The following is a 24,851-nucleotide window of genomic DNA, read 5'->3' as shown; positions in this document are numbered from 1 at the left end:
GGGCTATGAATTAAAGGGGCAATGCACTAAGAACTAATACAAATTATAATAGTGGGGTAAAAATGCAGAAGGGGAGGGGGGCGGAGAAAGAGGAGAAGGGGAGGAGGAGGAGGAGAAAGGGAGGAGGAGAAAGGGAGGAGGAGAAAGGGGAGGAGGAGGAGGAGGAGAAGAAAGGGAGGGGGGGGAAGGAGGAGGAGGAGGAGAAGAAAGGGAGGGGGGGGGAAGGAGGAGGAGGAGAAGGGAGGGGGGGAGGAGGAGGAGGAGGAGGAGGAGGAGGAGGAGGAGAAGAAAGGGAGGGGGGAAGGAGGAGGAGGAGGAGGAGGAGAAGAAAGGGAAGGGGGGGGAAGGAGGAGGAGGAGGAGGAGGAGGAGAAGAAAGGGAGGGGGGGGAAGGAGGAGGAGGAGGAGGAGGAGGAGGAGGAGGAGGAGGAGGAGGAGAAGAAAGGGAGGGGGGGGGGAAGGAGGAGGAGGAGGAGGAGGAGGAGGAGAAGAAAGGGAGGGGGGGGAAGGAGGAGGAGGAGGAGGAGGAGGAGGAGGAGGAGGAGGAGAAAGGGAGGGGGGGGAAGGAGGAGGAGGAGGAGGAGGAGGAGGAGGAGGAGGAGGAGGAGGAGGAGGAGGAGGAGGAGAGGAGGAGGAGAAAGGGAGGGGGGGGAAGGAGGAGGAGGAGGAGAAGAAAGGGAGGGGGGGGAAGGAGGAGGAGGAGGAGGAGAAGAAAGGGAGGGGGGGGAAGGAGGAGAAGAAAGGGAGGGGGGGGAAGGAGGAGGAGGAGGAGAAGAAGGGAGGGGGGGGGAAGGAGGAGGAGGAGGAGGAGAAGAAAGGGAGGGGGGGGAAGGAGGAGGAGGAGGAGGAGAAGAAAGGGAGGGGGGGGAAGGAGGAGGAGGAGGAGGAGGAGGAGGAGGAGGGGGAAGGAGGAGGAGGAGGAGGAGGAGGAGGAGGAGGAGGAGGAGGAGGAGGAGGAGGAGGAGGAGAAGGAAGGAGGAAGGAGGAAGGGAGGCTGAATGGGCCGGGCCCAAGACTTCGGGCAGGGCCCGTTCCCAGCACCAGATTTACAGGTAGGTGACGTTGGGTCGGGTCGGAGGGAGGTCAGGTTGGTTCCGGTCCGGTCCGGGGATGGGATCGGGAGCGCGGGGGCAGTGGTGGGAGGGAGGTCGTTTGGTTCGGGTCGGAGGTGGGGGGGGGGAAGGAGAGAGAGCGAGCGAGCGAGCGAGCGAGAGAGAGAGAGAGAGAGAGAGAGAGAGAGAGAGAGAGAGAGAGAGAGAGAGAGAGAGAGAGAGAGAGCGAGAGAGAGCGAGCGAGAGCGGTCAGGTCGGGTGTGGGGGGAGGAGGGAGGTCAGGTCGTTGGGTGGGGGGGCGCAAGTCGGGAGCACGAGTCGAGCTGGGAGGAATCAGGAGCCAGGCGTTGGAGGCAGCCTTATGCACGCAGCCCCAGTGAGGCCATTCGGCCAGGGCTAGGAGCTGCGTGCTTCGGGCCCCTCCCACACAGTTTTGGGCGCCTGGAGCTAGTGCACATGCGTGCCCACTGTAGCGCGCATGTGCAGAGGTCCCGGCACGGTTTTCAGCGCAGGGACCTAGCTCCGCCCCCTACAGCTCCTGCTGCGCCACGCCCGGATCCAGAGGACCAGCAGGGAGCCGGTGAATCTAATTTTTTTTAGGCGCACTTTGTGGCGCGAAAAACGGGCGTCCAGGTCGGGGCTGCGCCGTTCTAGGCACGGCCCGAAACTTGGGCCCAAAGACACAAAAGGCATCAAGGTGTATGGGGAAAAAGCGGGAATATGGTGTTGAGATAGAGGATCAGCCATGATCATATTGAATGGCGGTGCAGGCTCGAAGGTCCGAATGGCCTACTACTGCTCCTATTTTCTATGTTTCTATGTCTAAAGCTGAATTCCCTTCCAAACTTCAAGAAATAGGAAAACTTGTTCAGCAGTAACAGAAATGGCTCAACAAGCCAGGGAAGGTTCACTCAGGGTCTCGCATACAACACTCTAGTTTTGTGCAGGAGGTCAACATAGGTCGTCTACCTACAGGGGCCAGGAGGAAGTGGAGCTACATCATTGAGGCCGTCTCTTCCAGCAGTGTCGCCTCCACCACCTGATTCCATTGCCCAAAGAAGCTTCATGACCTCAGACAGTGGTCAAGGTCATTGAATGCATCTTCAAACACCGTCTCCTATCAACACTACCACTTGCCTCACACACTGCTCAATGCACAACCCCCACCTCCAATCATTCAAACTGCACCAAAGACTAGGCACATTTCCCATTCCTAGCCTCACCTCACCCCCTTGAAGGAGACATTACAGGCCATTCTTGGCAGGGACATGGCTGAGCCCTTGGCCAGCAGCAGGGCTGAAAGGATACAAGATGCTGGTATCCTCATAGGTTATCCTCCTTCTGGCATGCACCTCTTACTTTCCCGCCATCGCAACTCCACGCTTGTGCCTTCCTCATTCCACACACCCAAAAATGCAGCCTGCTGAGCCAGTGGTTGATAGAGAGCGAAGGCAAAGAAAAAAAAAGATAAAAAGAAAAAGAAACGTCACTTGCTTCATCACTCCCAGCCACCAGCTCCTCAAGGTCGATCAGCAAGGCCATTTGCAGTTGCTGCAGCCACTGGGGTAGCACTGCATGACATCCGTAGGATAGGCAAGGCACACATACACATTCTCTTAGGTGACTGTTTTGAGAGTGATAAGTTGATTTCTTCATGTGATATTGGATGGATAGATCTATAAAATTGGATTAGAAGGTTTGCTTTGTAGAGGCTTTTATTTCAGCATGGTGGCCAAGATGACACTGTGGTGGTAAGAGAGAGAAGGAAAAGTGTGGGACAAATGTGGAAAGGGGAACTGGGGGATGTGGTCCCTTCTACCGCTGGCAGATGATTCCATCTCAGATATCCTGGCCAGAAAGGGGCCGTCTGGGTTGCATCCTGATTCCTCCTCGACTTCTTCCTCTTCTGGGTCTTCCTTCAGTGAGCGAATGCTGTGAATCTGAAATGACAGCATAAAATGCTGGAAATACTCAGCATTTCCAGGCAGCATCTCAACCCGAGATGTGAGCTCTGTTTCTCTCACCACGGATGTTGCCTAACCTGCTGTGTACTTGCAGCATTTTTTGTCTTTCATTTACCATCCGAGGCCTTACAAGCATCCAGCAGCACTCCCTACACACTTAAAAAAAACTTTTAGTATCTATTGCAGCAAGTCACTACTTCAATAAAATCAAAATAAACAGTCCAATAGCTTAAATCCAAACTTACCTGAAAGATGTGTATGTCCATTTAAGAGGTGCTGGCATCGCCACAGTCAGCCTGCATGCATGAATTCAGCGCCGGGATCGAAGTTCGGAGTGGTGACGTTAAGTTGACGTTGCACGCTGATTGAAGTCACCACACCGCCACTTTTGTTTCCAGAGTGCTGCCAGTTATCAGCAATGCAAAGGGAGAGGGGAAAATGGCAGCCGCCGCAGAACCCACCACTAGCTGGGGAAAGAGCGACTGCTGCCATTTTATCACCATTTCATGGTGCTACGGAGTGACGGTAGGTAGATGAATTTCGAGCCCATAGAATTTACAGCACAGAAACAGGTCATTTGGCCCAACTGGTCCATGCCAGCGTTTATACTCCACACCAGCCTCCTCCAATCCTACTTAATCTAACCCTATCTGAATATTCTTCTATTCCTTTCTACCTCGTATTTATATAGCTTCCCCTTAAATGCATCTATGCTATTCGCTTCAACTACCCCATGTGGTAGCAAGATCCACATTCTAAATAGAAATAAAGAAGTTTCTTCTGAATTTTGAACTGGATTTATTCGTGACCAACTTATACTTATGGCCCCTAGTTTCCGCTACAAGTGGAAACATCGGGCTCAAGTTTCGGCCTTCCTTAAAATGGCGCAGCCCCGAGCTGGACGCCAGTCTTTCGCGCTCAAAAGTGCGCCGAAAAAAACTCCGATATTCTCTGGCTCCTCGCAGGTCTTCAGCAGCTTGGCGCGGCACACAGAGAACAGCGGGGGGGTGGAGCCAGACACTCGCGCCGATTCTACAAGCAGTGGGGGGTGGGCCTCATTTAAATAAGGCAATGTCACACCGGCAACCCTGCGCGTGCGCGTTGGAGCGTGCGGCACGCGCAGTGGGAAATAAACATTGGCACTCGGCCATTTTTAAAGGGACGCGAGGAAGTGAAGATTTGTCTCGTGGACCCCTGGAAAGGCTGGTGATTTAATTTTAGTGATTTTTTTTGTGTGTGAAGGAGTGCTTTTAGCAGCACTGTTGAATAAATCACCTGCTGAAATCAGTGAGTGCAGCTTTTCACTGCTAAACTTGCAGAACAGGTGCTGCATTGGTGCATGCAAATTAAGGACTGTGTGTTTTGAGAAATAAGAGTGTCAATTCAACTTTGCAATGAATCAACGTCCACCAAGAACAAAGAATTTTTTGCATGAGGAAGTGGAGATATTAGTCAATGTCATTGAGCAGAGATGGCAGGAGCTAGATACCAGCAACAGAAGCCGCATAAAAGTGCCACCAAAAGAAGAAATGCTGGAACCAATTTGCAGAAGATTACTGCGCAGTGGTGCATACCATGAGATCCGGAGGCCAGTATAAAAAGAAATGGTACAATCTTGGTCAAGTAGTTAGTGTAAGTAATATTTTCATTTTTTTATGTAATTGTAATGTGACTATCTGTATGTCCCACCCTGCAGAAAGACGCACTCTGTAAAAAGTTATATTTTACTCTTTGCAGAAGAAATTGGCCCACAACAAAAGGGAAGCAACTCGAACAGGAGGGGGCACGCCCAATCTGCTTCCACGAACACCCTTGGAACAGAGGGTAGCTGCTATGATGAGTCGGACATGGAGAAAAGCAATCAGTACAGCACAAGCTGGGCCCGCACACGAGGAAGAGGGCAAGTCCTGAAAATGCATCGTGACCCTTCAAATCAATCTGCTGCCTAGCCTGCTATGAGAGAGTACTCATGCCACCCATCCTGTCCCCTCCCTTGCTGTTAAACATTTGACTGTTCTGATGTATTTTGCAGAACAGGATGATGATGATGATGATGATGATGCTGCTGCTGCTGCCAACTCTGAGGATCCAGAACAAGAACCAGTACAACCAAATGCGGACGAACCAGACTGGATGATGGCAGCGATGACTGAAATGTCTGCAGGGGAGAGCTTCCAAATTAATGTTTATGAGCCCCTATCAAGGGGCATCAGAGTTTCAACCCCTAGCATAGGTTTTGGTTCTACCTTCCATGGTTTTGATTCCGATGTTGCGGGTCCCAGTGCTGCTGGTGATATCATGGAGCAGTTTACACCCATTCACACAGCATCCCAGCCCGAGCCTCTCTCTCTAGTACTGCCGTCTGCAACACAGAGCGTCCCATTGTCCCAGCCCACGCCTCCCAGTGTAGTGGTGCCAGGAGGCAGACACAGGCAGGAGGAGATTATTGGAGACACGCTCTCCCGAGATGCAGCATGCAACAAATGCGGCTCAGGTTGTGGCATTGGGTATGGAGACTAATGAGCTTACCCGATCACTCATCGGTAGCGTCAGTGCAGTGGGTGAAGAGGTGGCGGTCCTGACGGGAGAAATAGCAGTAATGACACGGGAAATTAGGGAGGGAATGTCCGAAGGAGTGCAATCGACGGCACAGGCCCTCATGGAGATAGCTGCTGCAATAAGGGCACACAGCCCGGCCAATCAAATGACACCCCCATGAAGAAGTGAACATTCACGGAGATGTGGATGAGAGATGGTTACAGCTTTTCTTTGCTGCTTTTGTTCTTGATGTAACTGTAGTAGCGTTTTTCAAATTGAAATTGTTTTGTAAGTTTTGTAACTTTACAACTTATAAGTGATCTCAGGGTTTTTCAGTGATCTTATAGTGTAAATGCGCTCACATTCTGAAACTTATTTAATTTTGCATCTAAAAAGTGATCTTGAAGTTTAAGTGATCTTAAGATTGTAAGATTTTTCACATTGAGATTGTTTTGTAACTTTACAAGTTTATAAGTGATCTTACAAGTCTTTAAGTGATCTTCAAGAGTCATATTAAAAGTATAGTTTGATGCAACAAATATTTTATTAGTGACGTTAGCTTTTCAATAAAATATTTTTTCATTAAAACTGTTTCATGTTTCATTAACAACACAACGTAGGAACAACTCCAAAGAATAAACATGTCCATGCGCAAAAGTGTTCGCAGAGCCCTCAGGCATCAGTAGTTGAAGCGTTCACGGATGAGCTGCTGGCGCAGGGCTCGAGCAATCGTTAAAGGGGCACGATGGAAGGCCCTCCTCCGACCTCGTGCTCCGGCATCAAGCTCTTGCATACTTTCCTGATAGTCGTCATCATCCACATCCTGCTGTTCTATATCATCATCATACACTGGACCCTCACATAGGTCTTCTGGTTCTACTACCAGCTCCTGCTGCCTCATGATGGCTAAGTTATGAAGCATGCAGCACACAACAGTGAAGTGACCGACAATCTGAGGAGAGTATAGCAAGTGTCCTCCAGAACGGTCCAGGCATCGGAATCGCTGTTTCAATGGGCCAATGGTCCTCTCAATGATGCTGCGCATCGCAATATGCGCCATGTTGTATTGACGGTCAGCTTCTGTCCGTGTCACGCGTAGGGGCGTCATGAGCCAGGTGGTCAGGCCGTACCCTTTGGTCTCCCAGTAGCCAGCTCTGCCCTTCTGGCTGCTGCTCAAACATGTCAGATAGAACGCTGTCGCGTAGGATGAACGCATCGTGGGTGCTGCCAGGGTATCTCGCATCGACTGACATGATGCACTGCTTGTCGTCACACATGAGCTGCACGTTGATAGAGTGGAAGCCTTTCCTATTCCTGCACTGCTCAGAATCCTCCACAGGTGCTTGCAAGGCTACGTGGGTACAATCAATGCAGCCCTGTACCTTTGGGAAGCCGGCAATCCTGAAGAAGCCCACAGCCCTCTCATGGATCGCTTGTGCGGTCATTGGGAAATTGATGAAGTAATTCCTTCACGCATACAGTGCAGCCGTGACCTGGTAAATGCAGCCATGTACTGCACGTTGAGAGATGGCACACACATCTCCAGTTGTAGCCTGAAACGATCCCAAGGCATAGAAAGAAAGTGCAGCTGTTACCTTCACTGCAACAGACAGGGCAGTTGGCGTTCTGCTTCTGGGCTGCAAATCTGCTCTCAGCATATCACAGATCTCAGCGACAACTTCTCTGCGGAAACTCAGCCTTTTGACACAATCAGCCTCGCTCATATCCAGGTACGAGCGCCTGGCTCGATATTGTCGACGTAGGTAAGGTCTCCTGCCCATCAACCTACAGGCTATGACATTCCTGGTGCGGTGAGCTCTAATCAATTCTCTCCTATGCAGTGAATTGATGTTGAATCATTGCATAATACGTGGTGTTGACAATGCAGCACCCATTCTGCAAATTTAAGTTTAAAAGTGTCTTCTTTGGCTGCCTCTCCCTGTCCCTGGCCTCAATCTCCCTTGCAGCTCGAAGGCTGCTTGATTGCTGTGTCTTTGGCTGCCGTCCAGTCACTGACGATGCCCCTATCCCGTGGCCAAATGGCCTCAGTCCCCTTCGCAGCTCGAAGGCTGCTTGTTGTTTCTTCGGCTGCCGTCCAGCCACTGATGGAAGGAAGGCCTGCCTGAAGCACCGCAGCTCGAAGGTTGCTTGCTGCCGCTGTTGGGCTGCCGTCGAGACACTGACACCACCCCTGTCTCCAACATGGAAGGCCTGCCTGAAGCACCGCAGCTCGAAGGCTGCTGCTGCTTCACACAGGTAGGAACATGGAATATTTAATCTTTGCTTTGTTTATAAAATTTTATTCAGATTGGATTTTTATTTGTATAAGTATGACTGTTGAATGATTGTAGAATTTAATTACTTCCCTTTCCCCCCCCCCCCCCCTCGTTCCCTATGCCTAATTTGTAACCTACGCCTGATTTGTAAAGTGTAGGCAAGGTTTTTGAGCGTACAAAAATCTTCACTTACTCCATTCTAAGTTAGTCTGGAGTAAGTTTTCACTGCCTAAACTTTCAAAACAGGCGTAAGTGGCCGGACACGCCCCCTTTTGAAAAAAAAATTCTGTTCCAAAGTGAAACTGTTCTAACTGAGTGGAACTGGAGCAAACTAAATGCCGAGAATTGCAATTTCTAAGATACTCCATTCTAAACCATTTGCTCCAAAAAAACTTGGCCCCATCATCTCTACATCTATCCTATCAAACCCCTTCATGGTTTTAAAGGCCTCTATTAGGTCACCCCTCAGCCGCCTTTTTTTCTAGAGACAAGCACCCCAGCCTGTTCAATCTTTCCTGGTAGTTATAACCTCTCAGTTCTGGTATCATCCTTGTAAATATTCTTTGCACCCTCTCCAGTGCCCCTATATCCTTTAGTAATATGGAGACAAGAACACTAAGTGTGGTCTAATCAAGGTTCTATACATGTTTAACATAACTTCCCTGCTTTTCAATTCTATTCCTCTAGAAATGAGCCCCAGTGTTTCGTTTGCATTTTATGGCCTTGTTAACTTGCATTGCGACTTTTAATTATTTGTGCATGTGTACACCTGCATCCCTTTGCTCCTCTACACAGTGCAATTAGTACGAGCAGTTAATTTAAAAAAAAATCTCTTTTGCAGGATGACGTTCTGTGCCAGAATCCTGGTTTTCTACTTGATGCGCTTTAAAATTCCCCCTAATTTAAATCTTTTGACTTATCTAGCTGTAAATAATACCCAAGACTTAACAATTGTGGCGATTCCTAAACGAACCAGCCACACCAAGATAAATAAGTAAACCAAGTTAGTAAATCATTTATACAGCACCTTTCACGATGTCTCAAAGCACTTTACAGCCAATGAAGTACTTTTGTGGTGTGGTCATTGATGTAATGTAGGAAACGCGGCAGCCAATTTGCGCACAAGCAAGCTCCCACGAACAGCAATGTGATCATGATCAGATAATCTGTTTTTTTGTTATGTTGATTGAAAAACAAATATTGGCCAGGACACCAGGATTAGCTCCCCTGCTCTTCTTCAAAATAGTGCCATGGGATCTTTTGCGCCCATTTGAGAGCAGGCCTCAGTTTAACATCTCATCTGAAAGACGGCATCTCCGACAGTGCAGCATTCCCTCAGCACTGCACTGGAGTGTCAGCATAGATTTTTTTTTGAGCTCAAGTCCCTGGAGTGGAACTTGAACCCACAACCTTCTGACTCAGAGGCGAATGTGCTGCCCACTGCGCCACAGCTGACACTATTAAGAATACTGTCTCATCTCTATCTCCTATCTTTAAAGAATATGAACTTCCCACATTTTTCTACTAAGTTCTGGATATTCATTTGATCTTGTGATGTAGGATAGTCGACAGTCAAAATAAGTTACTCAAAATCAAGAAACAGTCTTCATACTCAGGAAAATCTATTAATTAATGTCAGCTCGGTTTACATCAGCAGTTATCAAACTTTTGTGGGGGGATCCCTTGCAACCGCTCCCAGTAGCTCGTCTTAACTTCCAAAAGAAAGTATCTGCTATTCAAAAGGGAAAACATTTCTACCCCCCCCCCCCCCCCCCACCGAAATAATGTGCTGATAAGTCAGGAAACACAGAAATTTGATGAACAGACAGAACCACTGGATGTGGTGTATTTGGACTTTCAAAAGGCTTTTGACAAGGTCCCACACAAGAGATTGGTGTGAAAAATCAAAGCACATGGTATTGGGGGTAATGTCCTGACGTGGATAGAGAACTGGTTGGCAGACAGGAAGCAGAGAGTCGGGATAAACGGGTCCTTTTCAGAATGTCAGGCAGTGACTAGTGGAGTGCCGCAGGGCTCAGTGCTGGGACCCCAGCTCTTTACAATATACATCAATGATTTGGATGAAGGAATTGAGTGTAATATCTCCAAGTTTGCAGATGACACTAAACTGGGTGGCGGTGTGAGCTGTGAGGGGGATGCTAGGAGGCTGCAGGGTGACTTGGACAGGTTAGGCGAGATGCAGTATAAAGTGGATAAATGTGAGGTTATCCACTTCGGGGGCAAAAACTCGAAGACAGAATATTATCTGAATGGCGGCAGATTAGGAAAAGGGGAGGTGCAACGAGACCTGGGTGTCATGGTGCATCAGTCATTGAAAGTTGGCATGCAGGTACAGCAGGCAGTGAAGGCGGCGAATGGTATGTTGGCCTTCATAGCTAGGGGATTTGAGTATAGGAGCAGGGAGGTCTTACTGCAGTTGTACAGGGCCTTGGTGAGACCTCACCTGGAATATTGTGTTCAGTTTTGGTCTCCTAATCTGAGGAAGGACGTTCTTGCTATTGAGGGTGTGCAGCGAAGGTTCACCAGACTGATTCCCGGGATGGCAGGGCTGACATATGAGGAGAGACTGGATCAACTGGGCCTTTATACATTGGAGTTTAGAAGGATGAGAGGGGATTTCATAGAAACATATAAGATTCTAACGGGACTGGACAGGTTAGATGCGGGAAGAATGTTCCCGTTGTTGGGGAAGTCCAGAACCAGGGGACACAGTCTTAGAATAAGGGGTAGGCCATTTAGGACTGAGATGAGGAGAAATTTCTTCATTCAGAGAGTTGTTAACCTGTGGAATTCCCTGCCGCAGAGAGTTGTTGATGCCAGTTCATTGGATATATTCAAGAGGGAGTTAGATATGGCCCTTACGGCTAAAGGGATCAAGGGGTATGGAGAGAAAGCAGAAAAGGGGTAGAGGGAATGATCAGCCATGATCTTATTGAATGGTGGTGCAGGCTCGAAGGGCCGAATGGCCTACTCCTGCACCTATTTTCTATGTTTCTAAATAGTATGACCTTGTGGACCCTTTGCATACACCAGAGACTCCAAGGACCCCAGTTTGAAACATAATGGCAAATGCATTATTACCAGGTCTGGTCATTAAGCAGATATTACAAATTGTGGTTTTACACTGAATAAGCACACAAATCCTGCCATCAATTATAATTTTGTGTTTGGGATCTCCTGAGGTCATGAAATGCACCATTATAAATGCCATCAATTGTATGTTAGTAAACATCGAACAATCCAGTACATTATTTCCCAACAGCATCATATAGTACAGTTCTTATTCCTGAGTGGAGGAATACATAGTTGCCAGTCCAACATTGGATAGACGCACCAACGTTCTCGATCAGGCCAACATTCCCAGCATCGAAGCACTGACCACACTTGACCAGCTCCATTGGGCGGGCCACATCGTCTGCATGCCCGACACGAGACTCCCAAAGCAAGCGTTCTATTCGGAACTCCTACATGGCAAGTGAGCCCTAGATGGGCAGAGGAAATGTTTCAAGGACACCCTTAAAGCCTCTTTAATAAAGTGCAACATCCCCACCGGCACCTGGGAATCCCTGGCACAAGACCGCCCTAAGCGGAGGAAGAGTATCCGGGAGGGCATAGAGCACCTCGAGTCTCGTCGCCGAGAGCATGTGGAGGACAAGCGCAGGCAGCGGAAGGAGCGTGTGGCAAACCTGATTCTCCATCCACCCTTTCCTTCAACGACTGTCTGTCTCACCTGTGACAGAGACTGTAATTCCCATATTGGATTGCAGTCACCTGAAACCTCATTTTTGGAGTAGAAGCAAGTCTTTCTCGATTTCAAGGGACTGCCTATGATGATGACTTAATAATCTTACTCGACACTATTGCGCTGAAAGGACAAATATTAAATTACTTAAATAAACTACATTTGATGGAACAATGCAATTTTACAGTGTAACAGATCAGAAAATCTAAAGTCATTTACATTTCAATACAACTTCCAGGACAACTTTGCCTGCCAAGTTATGTTCTGTTTAACAGATTAAATTCAAGCCAAACCGAACGTGACCTGATCAAATGAAATCTTGGTCAATAGGATAAGAAAAAAGAATTTACTTTAAATGTTTTCCCTTCTTTTGCTATTTCCTACACTGACATAGAACATACAATACATTCCCCTAAAACCCCATCCTGGAATATTTCGCGAATTCAAAACAGATAATGTCACTTTCATAACAATCCAAAGATGTTAGGTGAATTAAGTTCCTAATAATTTCAAAATGACAGCCTTAGAATGGTTACAGTACAGGGGGTCATTCGGCCCATCATACCTGTTGCGATTCTCTGCAAGAGCACTTCAGCTAGTCCACCCCTTGGTTCACTGGTCTCAGCGGAGTCAGGTCAGGGATCTCAGCCTCACTTCATGACTTCAGCACATAATATAGGCTGACACTTCAGTGCAATATATTTTCAAAATGGCCCATATTGGGAAACTACGATACTTTCCATCTGGATACATGTTTAAAGGATGTTGCAACGTTTTTTTTTTTAAAAGCAGTCCAGTAATTAAAGATGTCAGTCTCCCCTCCTCAGGTCTTGTTTCACTTCCATTCCCTTAACTAAGCACAGCCTTGAGACTGGGACCGAGGCAGCTGAATCAATTTCACTCTGAGCCAGCAGCGAGAAGATTCCCAACAGCAGTAAAGCTCCCTTGCTGATTCTTACTCATTGCAGCGATAACGCTCTGGAGAGGAATTCATCAAGTCAGCCACATGGAAGAAAATTAAATCGGTGTTCTGTATGTTGATGAGCCGTCCACAAAAATGTAGACCATGTGGAGCCAGAAGGTGAAATCTATTAACATCAGTAGAGGGGAGAAAAAAAAAAGAGATCGGTCTACATTTTGGGTGACCCTGCACACCCTTCATTTTCAGTTCTGACCAGAAGTTATACTGGAAACATTAACTTGCCTTATCTCTTTACAGAAGTCAATGGATCTGTATTTTCTAATTTTGTTTCAGATTACTAACATTTGTATTTTTCTTCTTTTTCCAGTGATATAGACTACATCTAGGTGTGGTCCAATAGACCAGTTATTAAATGTTACCTTTGAGATAGGAGATAGAAAAAGATAAAATTAAAGCAAGGATGGACAGTACAAACAAAAAAATAGCAGTCATGCAAGATTACGAAGGGAATTCTAAAGTGGGACCTAGGTAGCGGAAGTCATAGTGACTAACATTAGTGTAAAGGGAGGGAAGGATGCACAAGCGGTCATATCCAGTGAAATAAGAGAGTTTGGGGCTTGGGAGTTGTAGGGCTGGAAGAGATGGGGTGGGAGGGGTTGAGGCCAGACGGAGATTTAAAGACATGAATGATTTTTTTTTAAATTAAGGCATTGAGGGACTGGGACAAGATATGGGCAGCAAAACTTTTGGATGATCTGAATGTTATGGAGGGCGGAGGATGGGAGGCCAGCATCGGAGAAAATCACCGTTTAGTGTTTTGTCCTTTTGTCTGAACATTACACAATGTATCAATGGTCCCTCATCATGGACTATTGAGTTTAACCTTCGAGTGAAGGAGTGTGTCAGACATCGCATTTGACATTATTAATTAAGTGCTTGCCAAAAATTATTGAATGATGTGAATGCTCCCATCCACCTTGCCAGGACCTCAGCGACATAATCTCGAACATTGTTGTTTCAGCCCTTGGTGACAGAAGGTTCCGCAAGTTTGCTGCCAGTTCAGTTCAGTCATTTTAAAAACCTTCGACCACTACGACCTAGATAGACAGGGGCAGGAGGCACATAGGAACACCAGCACCTCCAATTTCCTCTCCAAGACATCCTGACTTGGAAACGTATCATTCCTTCATCATTGCTGGTTCAAAATCCTGGAGCTCCCACCGTAAGAGCACTATGGGAGTACCTTCACAACATAGACTGAAGCGGTTCAACAAGGTGGCTCACCACCACCTTCTCAAGGACAATTAGGTTTGGGCAATTAATGCTGGCCTTGCCAGCAACACCCACAACCCTTGAATAAATAATTTTAAAAAGTGTCTATCCACAGCTTGTAGATACTGCTGCAAAAATAGGTGCAGCTATCACATTTCAGGATTTTTTGACTTTTTCCACAGTAAGTATTTGGAAAAAAAAGTTACTTTAGGGTTTTGAAAGTAAACTGTGTTCTCACAAGCAAAAAAAAAAAGCACTTTGACAACTAAATAATCACAATGTATTGCTGAACACCTCAGTCTGGTTTATATTGGAAGGTCTTTGATCCCTTTCCAGTTGTGAACAGAGGAAGATAAAACAGAGGCACAGGCAAGTTTTAAAGAGAAAGCTACGAGGACTTTTATTGAGACAAAGAGATTAGACTTGCTGGAGGGTAGTGAGAAGGCAAGTAAGGCAACCCAGTGATATGTGGAATTATGGCATGTTCTTTACTTTGTACTGTTTTACGACGATAAGTTATACTGATTTAATTAGGTGAGTCCGACTATAACAGTTGCTCTGTATGTTCACGTTACTGTGAAATAAAGCTGATTATCCAATTGTATCAAGCTTTGTCTCACCAAGTGTTTGTTTGGCCTGTCTTCAAAGAGATTGAAGCAGCATGTGAGAAATATATGAAAATCTAGTTCCGGTCACAAGGGTGCCCTGATGTCACAATTTAAATATGTCCAATTCACTGACCAGTACACAGATATTTAAGTACACAATACAAGTGACACGGCACGTGGAAAATTTGTCCACAGATAACCAGCGGTCATTTTTTTAAAATTGTTCACAGGATTGTGGCAACATTGGCAAGTCTGCAATTATTGCCCATCCGTAATTGCCTGGAGAGTGTGGGCCTTCTTTTTGAATCACTGCAGTTCTTGTGATACTGATGCTCTCATATGGTGTTAAGCAGAGAATGCCAAGATTTTAATCCAACAGTAAAGAAGGAACAGTGATATATGTTCCAGTCAGGATGAGGTGTGATTTGGAGACATTGCTGTTCCCATGATATTGTTACACTTGTCTATCTCAGTGGGAGAGGTTGTAGGGCTAGGAGGTGATGTGAAAGTAAGCTTGGCAAGTTGCTGCAGTGGTAGGGCACTTGCCTTCTTTCACATCTGCAACCTGGATCGTACAGACTAGACTGATGGAATAAATGTCTCCTCTATCTGCGAGCTATAAAGGATATGAAAATATGAAGCAAATTTGAACAGCGCCGATCTGAAAGAGCAAGGAACAGTAGCACCAAACTGTTGTTAATTTGGTACTAATTAACAACCGGCTCCATCTAGGCCCACAGGTCGATGGCATGGGAATGGAATAATATCAGTGGTGTAGAGGGTGTGCTTCTGAGGCTGGGTTGACTGTTGGGCAGAGTACTATTTTATTTACTCTTCTTTGATGCACTTGTGTTGAAGATGTCAAATGTCACTGATGACTATCCTACTATAATTCAATCTTAAGATTGTAGAACTCAGTTTTTCCTTTCTCCTAAATTCTTTCAAGAATCCAATTTTTGCGCAATCTAATCACCATTTCCTGATTTTCTACTTTTCCTTTTTACAGTTTTTAAACTCTGCTCCTGCACTTTGGATCTCGTTATCTACGTAGAACTTTTCAACTTGACCCAAGAATGCTCGTTACCAACACTCGGTATCGGAAATGCAAACTGTTTCAATCCTGAGCAATAACACTTCTCACCTTGGGTATAGAAATTCAGAAACAAATTTAAAACAGAGACAGAAACTATAATCGAGATCCGATTTTTCCAGCAGGTCCAGGCAAACCAAGCTGTCAGTGTATGCAACTAGACACAGGCAAATTGGTATTATAGGGAGGCCTGAAGAGGGGATTTTGGTTGTGGGGACCAGTCGTGCTAAAGTACAATTTGCAGCCAGCAAAGCTCAATTTATGCAGCATGCTGCAAATCTGTTTTTCTCCCAGTCTGTAAATTTTTAATTTTTTTTTTAAAAAGAGGAAAGGAAGGAGTGTTAAAAAAAAAAATCTCCTTTAATTTACAGAATGACCAGAAGGTGCAACTTTTTCAAACCTGTCCTGGCACTGTATCAGGGTCACACTGTGCACAACATCAAAACAAAGTAGTGAGGCACAGCCTCTATGTAGAGCAATTCACAACACAAGAGTCAGAATGGGATGCAACTCTGGAATTATGATTGTTATTTTGCAAAATAGTGATAGTATAACTGCAATCTAATACAACGAACTTCCATGCACAAAGTAGTTTGTTCAAGATGATTCTTGTCTGGGCACACAGAAATGTATATGCATGCCAACATGTTTGGTTTGAGCAGATACAACTTTTCCGCTTTACCTGACTATCCTGATAAACAGCTTTCACCAAGTGGTGTCCACTATAAACATATTACAACGGCTAATTATGTTATCTTATCTTTTCCACAGTCACATTTCAAACAAGCGGTATATCATACATACATACAGGCACCATTTTGAACCAGCAAAGCAATACCAGAAGGTATTATTATCCTTACTGTGCATCATCAACCTAAAACTTTGAAAGTTTTTCCACTTTGTACCATTCAAGAATAACCACTGATAATACTTTGAGGGGTAACTGGGCAGTGTACAAATCAGGAAACTGTCTTTTCACAATTGGTTTCAATCCATCTTAGCTTAATGGAATGGATTCTAACGTACGTGACTCTCAGGAACATTTAGAGTTTGAGCTCCTAATAGACATGCAAAACTGCCCAGAATGAATCATAGAAAAATTATGACACGAGACAATTCGTCCAATCGTGTCTGTGCCAGTCGAAAAAGAGTTACCCAGCCTAGATTACAGCTCTTTAAGTGCACATCCAAGTACTTTTTAAATGTGATAATGGTTTTTGCCATTACCACCTTTTCAGACAGTGTGTACCAGACCCCTACCACCCTCTGGGTGAAGATATTTTTCCTCATCTCCCCTCTAATCCTTCTACCAACTACTTTAAGCCTATGACCCCTGGTTATTGACCCCTCTGCTAAGGGAAATAGGTCCTTCCTATCCAGTCTATCGAGGCCCCTCATAATTTTATACACTTCAATTAAATCTCCCCTCAGCCTCCTCTATTCCAAGGAAAACAATCCCAGCCTATCCAATATTTCTTCAAAGCTAAAGTTTTCCAGTCCTAGCAACATCCTCATAAATCTCCTTTGCACCCTCTCCAATGCAATCACATCCTTCCTGTAATGTAATTTATCAACAATATTATACAGGATAGACCACAAGAATGACTGGTTTGGGCATCAAAATATCACACTGGTACATATGACATAGTCCACTGATATTGGAAATGAGGCACATTGATTAAAAAGCATAGGAGGCACTTTACATGTAACCTCTGCTATATGTCACCTAGGACGACTTGGGGGAACTGGCTACAAAACAAGAACTGATAAAAGATTTATTCAGGAACAGGTCTTCAGCTCCTCGAGCCTATTCCGCCATTAAATTAGATTGTGGCTGATCTGTATCTTAACCTCATTTACCTGCTTTGAGTCCATATCCTTTAATACCTTTGCCTAACAAAAACCTATTAATCTTAGTTTAAACATTTTCAAGTGAACTAGCTTTTTTTTGGGGGGGGGGGGGGGGGCGGGGAAAGAGGTCCAGACTTCTACAATCTTTTGCATAAAGAAGTACTTCCAAACCACACCTGAACAGTCTAGCTCTAATTTTAAGGTTATGCCACTTGTTCTGGACTCTACCACCAGAGGAAATGGTTCCTCTCTATTTACCCTATAAAATACTTTCATCATCTTCTCAATTAGATCACTCCTTAATCGTCTATACTCAAGGGAATGCAAGTCTCGTCAATGCAGCATGTTCTCATAAATGTAACCCTTTTAGCCCCAGTATTCTGGTGAATCTGTGCTGCAGCCCCTCCAAAACCAATATATTCTTCTGAGGTGCAGTGCCCAGAACTGAATGCAGTATGACAAGATATTTTCTTAAATAACCATGAAGTAACATTGTAAAAACAGTCAAAGTTAAACACAAAATAGTCCCAAGCAGCTGTGAAAAGCCAACATTTTCCAAAATTCATTTGCACCAAAGATTTTGGGTACATGCTTGAAAACTCACATTGAAATACCATAGGCTTTTTGAATCACAACTTGATAACACAAGAAACAAATTACTTGAAGGCAAAATTACACAGGGCTGTCTTTTCTTTCAAAGTCACTCAACTCAAGATGATCCTTAAAATTCACCAATTCTGACAGTATTTGCTATAATTAGATACCTTGGAGATTAGGATGGCATTAAAAGCCAAATTTACAAATGCACACTTCCAAACAGGATCTCACTCACCAGGAGCACATATGATATTGCAGGCAGCTTCCTGTGAATTTCTGTCCACTATTTGTAATGGATGGAAAATTATGGATGCATCTACAACTTTCCAATATGCACGCCCGGGAGGCAAGGCATGCTGCTGGCAGCAGTTTTGTAAATTCAATCCCAAATATTTTGTTTATTTCCTTGCTTTCGAAAACAGACAGCAATGTTTGAGTACGAGTCATAGCAAACATGTCAGGACATTTAATTACAAGATATATGGTACCCGCTGGAGTGGAACTAAACTACAGAACCAGTGGGAACCTGTTCAACCTTTGCCGTCTCCAGGCCAGATCCAAGACCACCCAACATCCGTCGTTGAGCTACAGTACGCGGATGACGCCTGCATCTGCGCACAAACAGAGGCTGAACTCCAGGACATAGTCGACATATTTACTGAGACGTACGAAAGCGTGGGCCTTACGCTAAACATCCGTAAGACAATGGTCCTCCACCTGCCTGTCCTCAGCGCACAGCACTGCCCCCCCCAGTCATCAAGATCCACGGCGCTGTCCTGGACAACGTGGAACACTTCCCATATCTCGGGAGCCTCCTATCAACAAGAGCAGGCATCAACGACGAGATCCAACACCGCCTCCAGTGCGCCAGTGCAGCCTTCGGCCGCCTGAGGAAGAGTGTTTGAAGACCAGGCCTTCAAAACTGCCAGGAAGAGTGTTTGAAGACCAGGCCTTCAAAACTGCCACCAAGCTCATCGTCTACAGGGCTGTAGTAATACCCGCCCTCCTGTATGGCTCAGAGACATGGACCATGTACAGCAGACACCTCAAGTCACTGGAGAAATATCACCAACGATGTCTCCGCATGGGAGGACAGACGCACCAACATCAACATCCTCGTCCAGACCAACATCCCCAGCATTGAAGCGCTGACCACACTATCAGCTCCGCTGGGCAGGCCACATAGTTTGCATGCCAAACACGTGTCTCCCAAAGCAAGCGCTCTATTTGGAGCTCCTTCACAGCAAACAAGCCAAAGGTGGGCAGAGGAAATGTTACAAGGACACCCTCAAAGCCTCCATGATAAAGTGCGACATCCCCACTGACACCTGGGAGTCCTTGGCCCAAGGCTGCCCTAAGTGGAGGAAGTTCATCCGAGAGGGCGCTGAGCACCTCGCGTCTCAACAGGAGCAGAAATCAAGCGCAGGCAGCAGAAAGAGCGTGCGACAAACGAGTCCCACCCACCCCTTCCCTCAACGACTATCTGTCCCACCTGTGAGAGTCTGTGGCTCTCGTTTTGGACTGTTCAGCCACCAAAGAACTCATTCCAGGAGTGGAAGCAAGTTTTCCTCGATTCCGAGGGACTGCCGATGATGATGATATAAAAAGAGAGAGCTTGCAACAGCACATGATGGTACACCAACAAGCTGTGTCACAGAAATAAGACACAGATTCACGCTTACAATCTCCCACGAGTTCCTGATCACAGATGAGCCAGAGAGAGAAGGTTGTGAATGACAGCTCAGAAGAGGAAGAAATGAACACAACTTGGGTTGTTCTTATCTACCTCCTTGCAGGGGAACAAGAGTGGTGCTGCCAAAGGGCTGGAGCCAGGTCATAAATACCACAGGGACAGCTGGCATGGGAAATTAAAGGGCGCACCAATGCATTTATTATGGTCTGGATTTTGCAGTCAGCTGCATAACGCCACCGACATCCAAACGGCATGCGCACTTACCTGATGGGGACCCTTCTTCGAGCACTTGCTGGCAGGCACTGCGGAGTAAAGGGCAGCATAATGGCCCATGGACCCACAGTGTGCGGAGGCGTACCTGGGATCATGTGGACCAGTGCTCCAATCAGTAAACTAGCTCTCATTTATTTATGATCATAGATATTTCTGCACATTAAATCCCGGACGGCTCTACTAATGAGGGTTTGTCTTTTTTTTCCTTTCCTCCACTTTCAGGCCTGCACCAGTTTGCATCAGCCGTAAAATTTTCATACGTAACTGCTGGGCAGTTAATGTTCAATTAGCCCAATTCTGCACCAGCAATTAGGATTTCCCCGTCGGTGCGGATCATCTAGCAAGTCGCAAGTTCAGGATTTAGCACATGCGCTTGCTGTCCATTTCAAAGGCGGCCATGCAGTCACACTGACTGCAAATTCTGGCCCAATGTTCTCACAGTAGAGTTAAGGCACATTGTTAGGGTAAAATATGATACTTCAGCCATCACACTATGCTATATATAACCCAGGCGTGCACAAAACAGATATTAGGTAGCAATTATGTTCCATTCCTTCAATCTAAAATGAGACACAAAAAATGACTATTTTATATATAAAAAATAGTTACAATACCTACAAATATCCTCCATTCTTTTGAGTACAGCAAGTAAGGATATTATTACAGCAGCAACTACTATTATGCCTGATTGCATAACCCTAATAAAAAGTTACACCATGGTAGTAACATTGTTGAACTCCAATTACATGAGCATTTCTGAGAAGCGAATTTGTTTTGTGCATTAGTTCAGATCCTGCAGCATTTTGCACTGCGGGAATTTCCCCAACTGAAAGTTAGGTTGGGGTTGACAATATGAAAGGATATACTTGCTTTGGAGGCAGTTCAGAGAAGGTTCACTAGGCTGATTCTGGGGACGAGGGGGTTGACTTATGAGGAAAGGTGGAGTAGGTTGGGCCTCTACTCATGGAATTCAGAAGAATGAGGGGTCATCTTATCGAAACGCATAAGATTATGAGGGGGCTTGACAAGGTGGATGCAGAGAGGATGTTTCCACTAACGGGGGAGACTAGAACTGGAGGGCACGATCTTAGAATAAGGGGCCACCCATTTAAATCAGAGATGAGGAGAAATTTCTTCTCTCAGGAGGGTTGTAAATCTGTGGAATTCGCTGCCTCAGAGAGCTGTGGAAGCTGGGACATTGAATAAATTTAAGACAGAAATAGACAGTTTCTTAAACGATAAGGGGATAATGGGGAGTGGGCGGAGAAGTGGAGCTGAGTCCATGATCAGATCAGCCATGATATTATTGAATGGCGGAGCAGGCTTGAGGGGCTGTATGGACTATTCTTGTTTTTATTGCTTATGTTCTTATAATATGCAAATTATTGGCATTCAATAATAGCAATTTGTTTTGAAGTGATTAGAATATTACCCAATTGCAATAAGCAATGTATTTTATAAAATAAAATCAAACAATGGAAATATATATTAAATTGTGGACCAGGTATTTGCTCTGCTCACAGTTGTACTAATTTCAAAGAGAGAGAGAATAATGCACATTTTGGAGTTAATTATAAGGCAACAATCTAATGAGATGTTCAGATGGCAAACTGCCTGAACCCAAAGATTAGATTATTTAATTTTTTGATAATCTCCTGTATCTTTTATAATGTATGCCCTATTTCAATAATACAGTAGATGACAAAATAAGTCTGCTTGTTTTGAAAATGTTGCACTGCCTTTGACTAAACCCTATGCTCAAAGTTACAACTTTGTGACAATTTGCATATAGTCATTGCTGCAGGTTTAAAAAATAATTCAACAAATTGCAACACATGGTATGGCAATTAATCTATGCTACTGCTTCCAGCAAATCACACTATTTTTATGTTGCGGTTACTTTGCTGTAAACAAAATTCTCCAAATATTACAGATCTTAGTTGCAATTAAAAAAGGCCCTAGTTGTATTCATACAAACAGCCCAATTTAAATGGAGCCGTTAGTGGGAAATTACTACTTCTTGCTTTTTAAAAAATCTCATGTATTTACAAAGACATCTTCAAATTCTGCTCCTAGTCTGCTTTAACTTCTTTGTTCCAGTTTCACAAACCACACCCCTTGAGCTACGCTGTTATTTGTGACATCAGCGAGTAAAGTGAACCCATATCTCTTAAATTCACTATGTTTGATACACAAAAGGTAGTTACTCAAGGACTGAAAGCCACCTACAACACTTTCAGCTTCTGTAAAGCGAATCACAGAAATCATGGAAATTTATACAGGACAACAGTTGTAACAATCTGAAGTCACAGAGTGACCCAAATGTACAGTTCTCTCGGCATTTTCGTATGCGTGTTTAGGAGATTCCAATTCGTGAACACATCGATCAGAGGGGGGTTGGGGAAGGCGTCCAACTTTGATTCACTTATGTTCAACTACATTTTACCTTTCTAATCTTGAAGGAACTGAGGCCACAGCACAAAGGTGTCCAGTAGACTTAAAATAGGTCAGTTTCTTGAACCGACATACCGTTAATATAATGTAGTTTTATTTAATTATGGGTATCTACTATAAAAAAAGGGTTTGTAGTATCTTTTTATTTAATCTTGCACGTCATCTACTTGCATTTGTCTCAGCATTTTCAAAAAAACTGGCATATTACAATAAAAAAATTGCCATGCAAATACTGTACACATTTTGGTGGCAGTTTTTTTAAATTTAAGAGGATATGGTGTATTTTGAAAGTATTAACTATATGACCTGTTTTTCTCTAGCGGAGTGGAATTATGAAATTCCTTAAATGAGTTCTTTGTTACACTGTTAATCCTAACGCAGTAAAAAGATATATGGCCGTTGGGATGTTGGTACAATCTTTCAACATCCAGCCAGAAAATACCGGAATTAAATTTTCTTTAAAAAAAATCTATTACATGAAATTGTGTCGAGCCGCTAAAACTTGGAGAAAACACTGCAAACACTTCGATCTCCCAATTTTCGGAGTAGTGAAGTCCGAAGCGAATTGTGGGGGTGGGGAAAACTGAAGCAATACATTTTTGCGACCTGTCAGCCATGAAAAAGTCGTTAATAGTTGCAAAAGGCATACGATTTTTTTTCTGAACGACTATGAAAGATTAAAACTGCAGCTACTAGATTTATATCCACCAGATATGGGAATTAGCAAGACTCGTCTTTATTTCAGTATAATTAGAAAACATCTCAAAATGTTAAAATTTGCAATATTGAAATATTGGTTACTTACTGCACTTGGATCCCTCATGATAATCTTTTTAGCCAGCATGACGGTGCGGCTCGCTCTCTTTTTTTTCTCCTGTGTCATCTTGTCACATTTTACACGGGTTGCAAGGCGCTCATCCCCCTCCGCCTGCTGTGCGGGATGAGGCGGCTGGCTGCTGGCAGGAGCGGCTGGGCTATCGGTGCCGGTGAGTGTGCAGATCGGGAGGCCTGCGCTCTCAGTCATGGAGCGATGGAAGCTGAGCCCGGCTCCCGCTCGCTACATTGTATCCGCCACATTCCTCGCTCGGTCACCACCGCCCTCACGTGATCTACGTTCCAACAACGCGAGAGCCGTAAATTCCACCAGAGGCTCTTCGCGCCAAATACAAAAAAACTCCGATGTTTTTCCCCATGCATCCTGTTCAATATCTTAATAAGTCACAGGATTTCTCTACTGCCTCTGAAGTTTAGCAGATATCTTCCTCACGCATTGAGGCGTTTCTGAAAAATAGACACTGATACTGTCAAAATCCATTCCTCACTAGAGTGCCAAAGCAGTTCCATCAGTCATTGGAACGCACTCTGCATTTGCATAGGCCAAAATAGCATCACTGGGCATTCATACACGCCACGATCTATGGAAAAGATTATTTCTGGAGCTAATCTAATTTGCCAATAGCGGCTAGCAAAATCTAAAATAGACAAGAACATACGAAATAGAAGCAGGAATAGGCCATCTGGCCCCTTGAGCCTGCTGTGCCATTCAATAAGATCATGGCTGATCTGATCATGGCCTCAACTCCACTTCTCTGCCTTCTCCCCATAACTCTTGACTCTCTTATCCTTCAAAAAATCTATCTATCTCCACCTTAAAATTATTAAATGACCCAGCCTCCACAACTCTCTGGGGTAGAGAATTCCAAAGGTTCACGACCCTCTGAGAGAAGAAATTCTTCCTCATTTCTGTTTTAAATGGACGACCCTGTATTCTAAGATTATGCCCCCTAGTTCTAGATTCCCCACAAGAAGAAACATCCTCTCTGCATCCAACCTCTCAAGCCCCTCAGAATCTTATGCGTTTCAATAAGATCACCTCTCATTTTTCTAAACTCCAATGAGTATAGGCCCAAACTGCTCAGCCTTTCTTCATATGACAACCCCTTCCTCTCAAGAATCAACTTCGTGAACCTTCTCTGAACTGTCTCCAATGCAAGTACATCACTCCTTAAATAAGGAGACTGTATGGAGTACTCCAGGTTTGACCCATCCAACGCCCTGTACAGTTGTAGCAGGACTTCCTTACTTTTATACTCCATCCCCCTTGCAATAAAGGCCAACATTCCATTTGCTTTTCTAATTAATTGCTGTACCTACCTACTAACATTTTGAGTTTCATGCACAAGGATCCTCAGATCCCTCTGTACTGCCGCATTTTGTAATCTCTCCCCATTTAAATAATAATTAATTTTTTTATTTTTCCTACCAAAGTGGATAACCTCACATTTTCCCACATTATATTCCATCTACCAAATGTTTGCCCACTCAGTTAGCATATCTATATCCCTTTGCAGATTCTTTGCGTCCTCCTCACAACTTGCTTTCCCACCTATCTTTGTATCATCAGCAAATTTGGCTACATTATACTTGGTCCCTTCATCCAAGTCATTTATACAAATTGTAAATAGTTGAGGCCCCAGTACAGATCCCTATGGCACCCCA

At 44.9% G+C, this 24,851-nt stretch overlaps 1 protein-coding gene across 1 annotated transcript in view; it reads right to left on the bottom strand.

The window, feature by feature from the left end:
- Nucleotides 1–23,441, bottom strand: part of LOC139264812 (hippocampus abundant transcript 1 protein-like) — a 141,677-nt gene extending 118,236 nt beyond the window's left edge. Inside the window, exon 1 of the mRNA XM_070881942.1 lies at nt 23,158–23,441. Coding sequence (XP_070738043.1) covers nt 23,158–23,376 — 219 coding nt within the window. The 5' untranslated portion in view covers nt 23,377–23,441. The remainder of the gene's footprint in view (nt 1–23,157) is intronic.
- Between the last annotated feature and the right edge of the window lie 1,410 nt (nt 23,442–24,851).

This window comes from Pristiophorus japonicus, chromosome 1 (assembly GCF_044704955.1).
Source record: "Pristiophorus japonicus isolate sPriJap1 chromosome 1, sPriJap1.hap1, whole genome shotgun sequence".
Taxonomy (NCBI): Eukaryota; Metazoa; Chordata; class Chondrichthyes; family Pristiophoridae; genus Pristiophorus; species Pristiophorus japonicus.
Note: the sequence above shows the minus strand (reverse complement) of the source record. Positions and strands in the feature narration are given on the sequence as shown.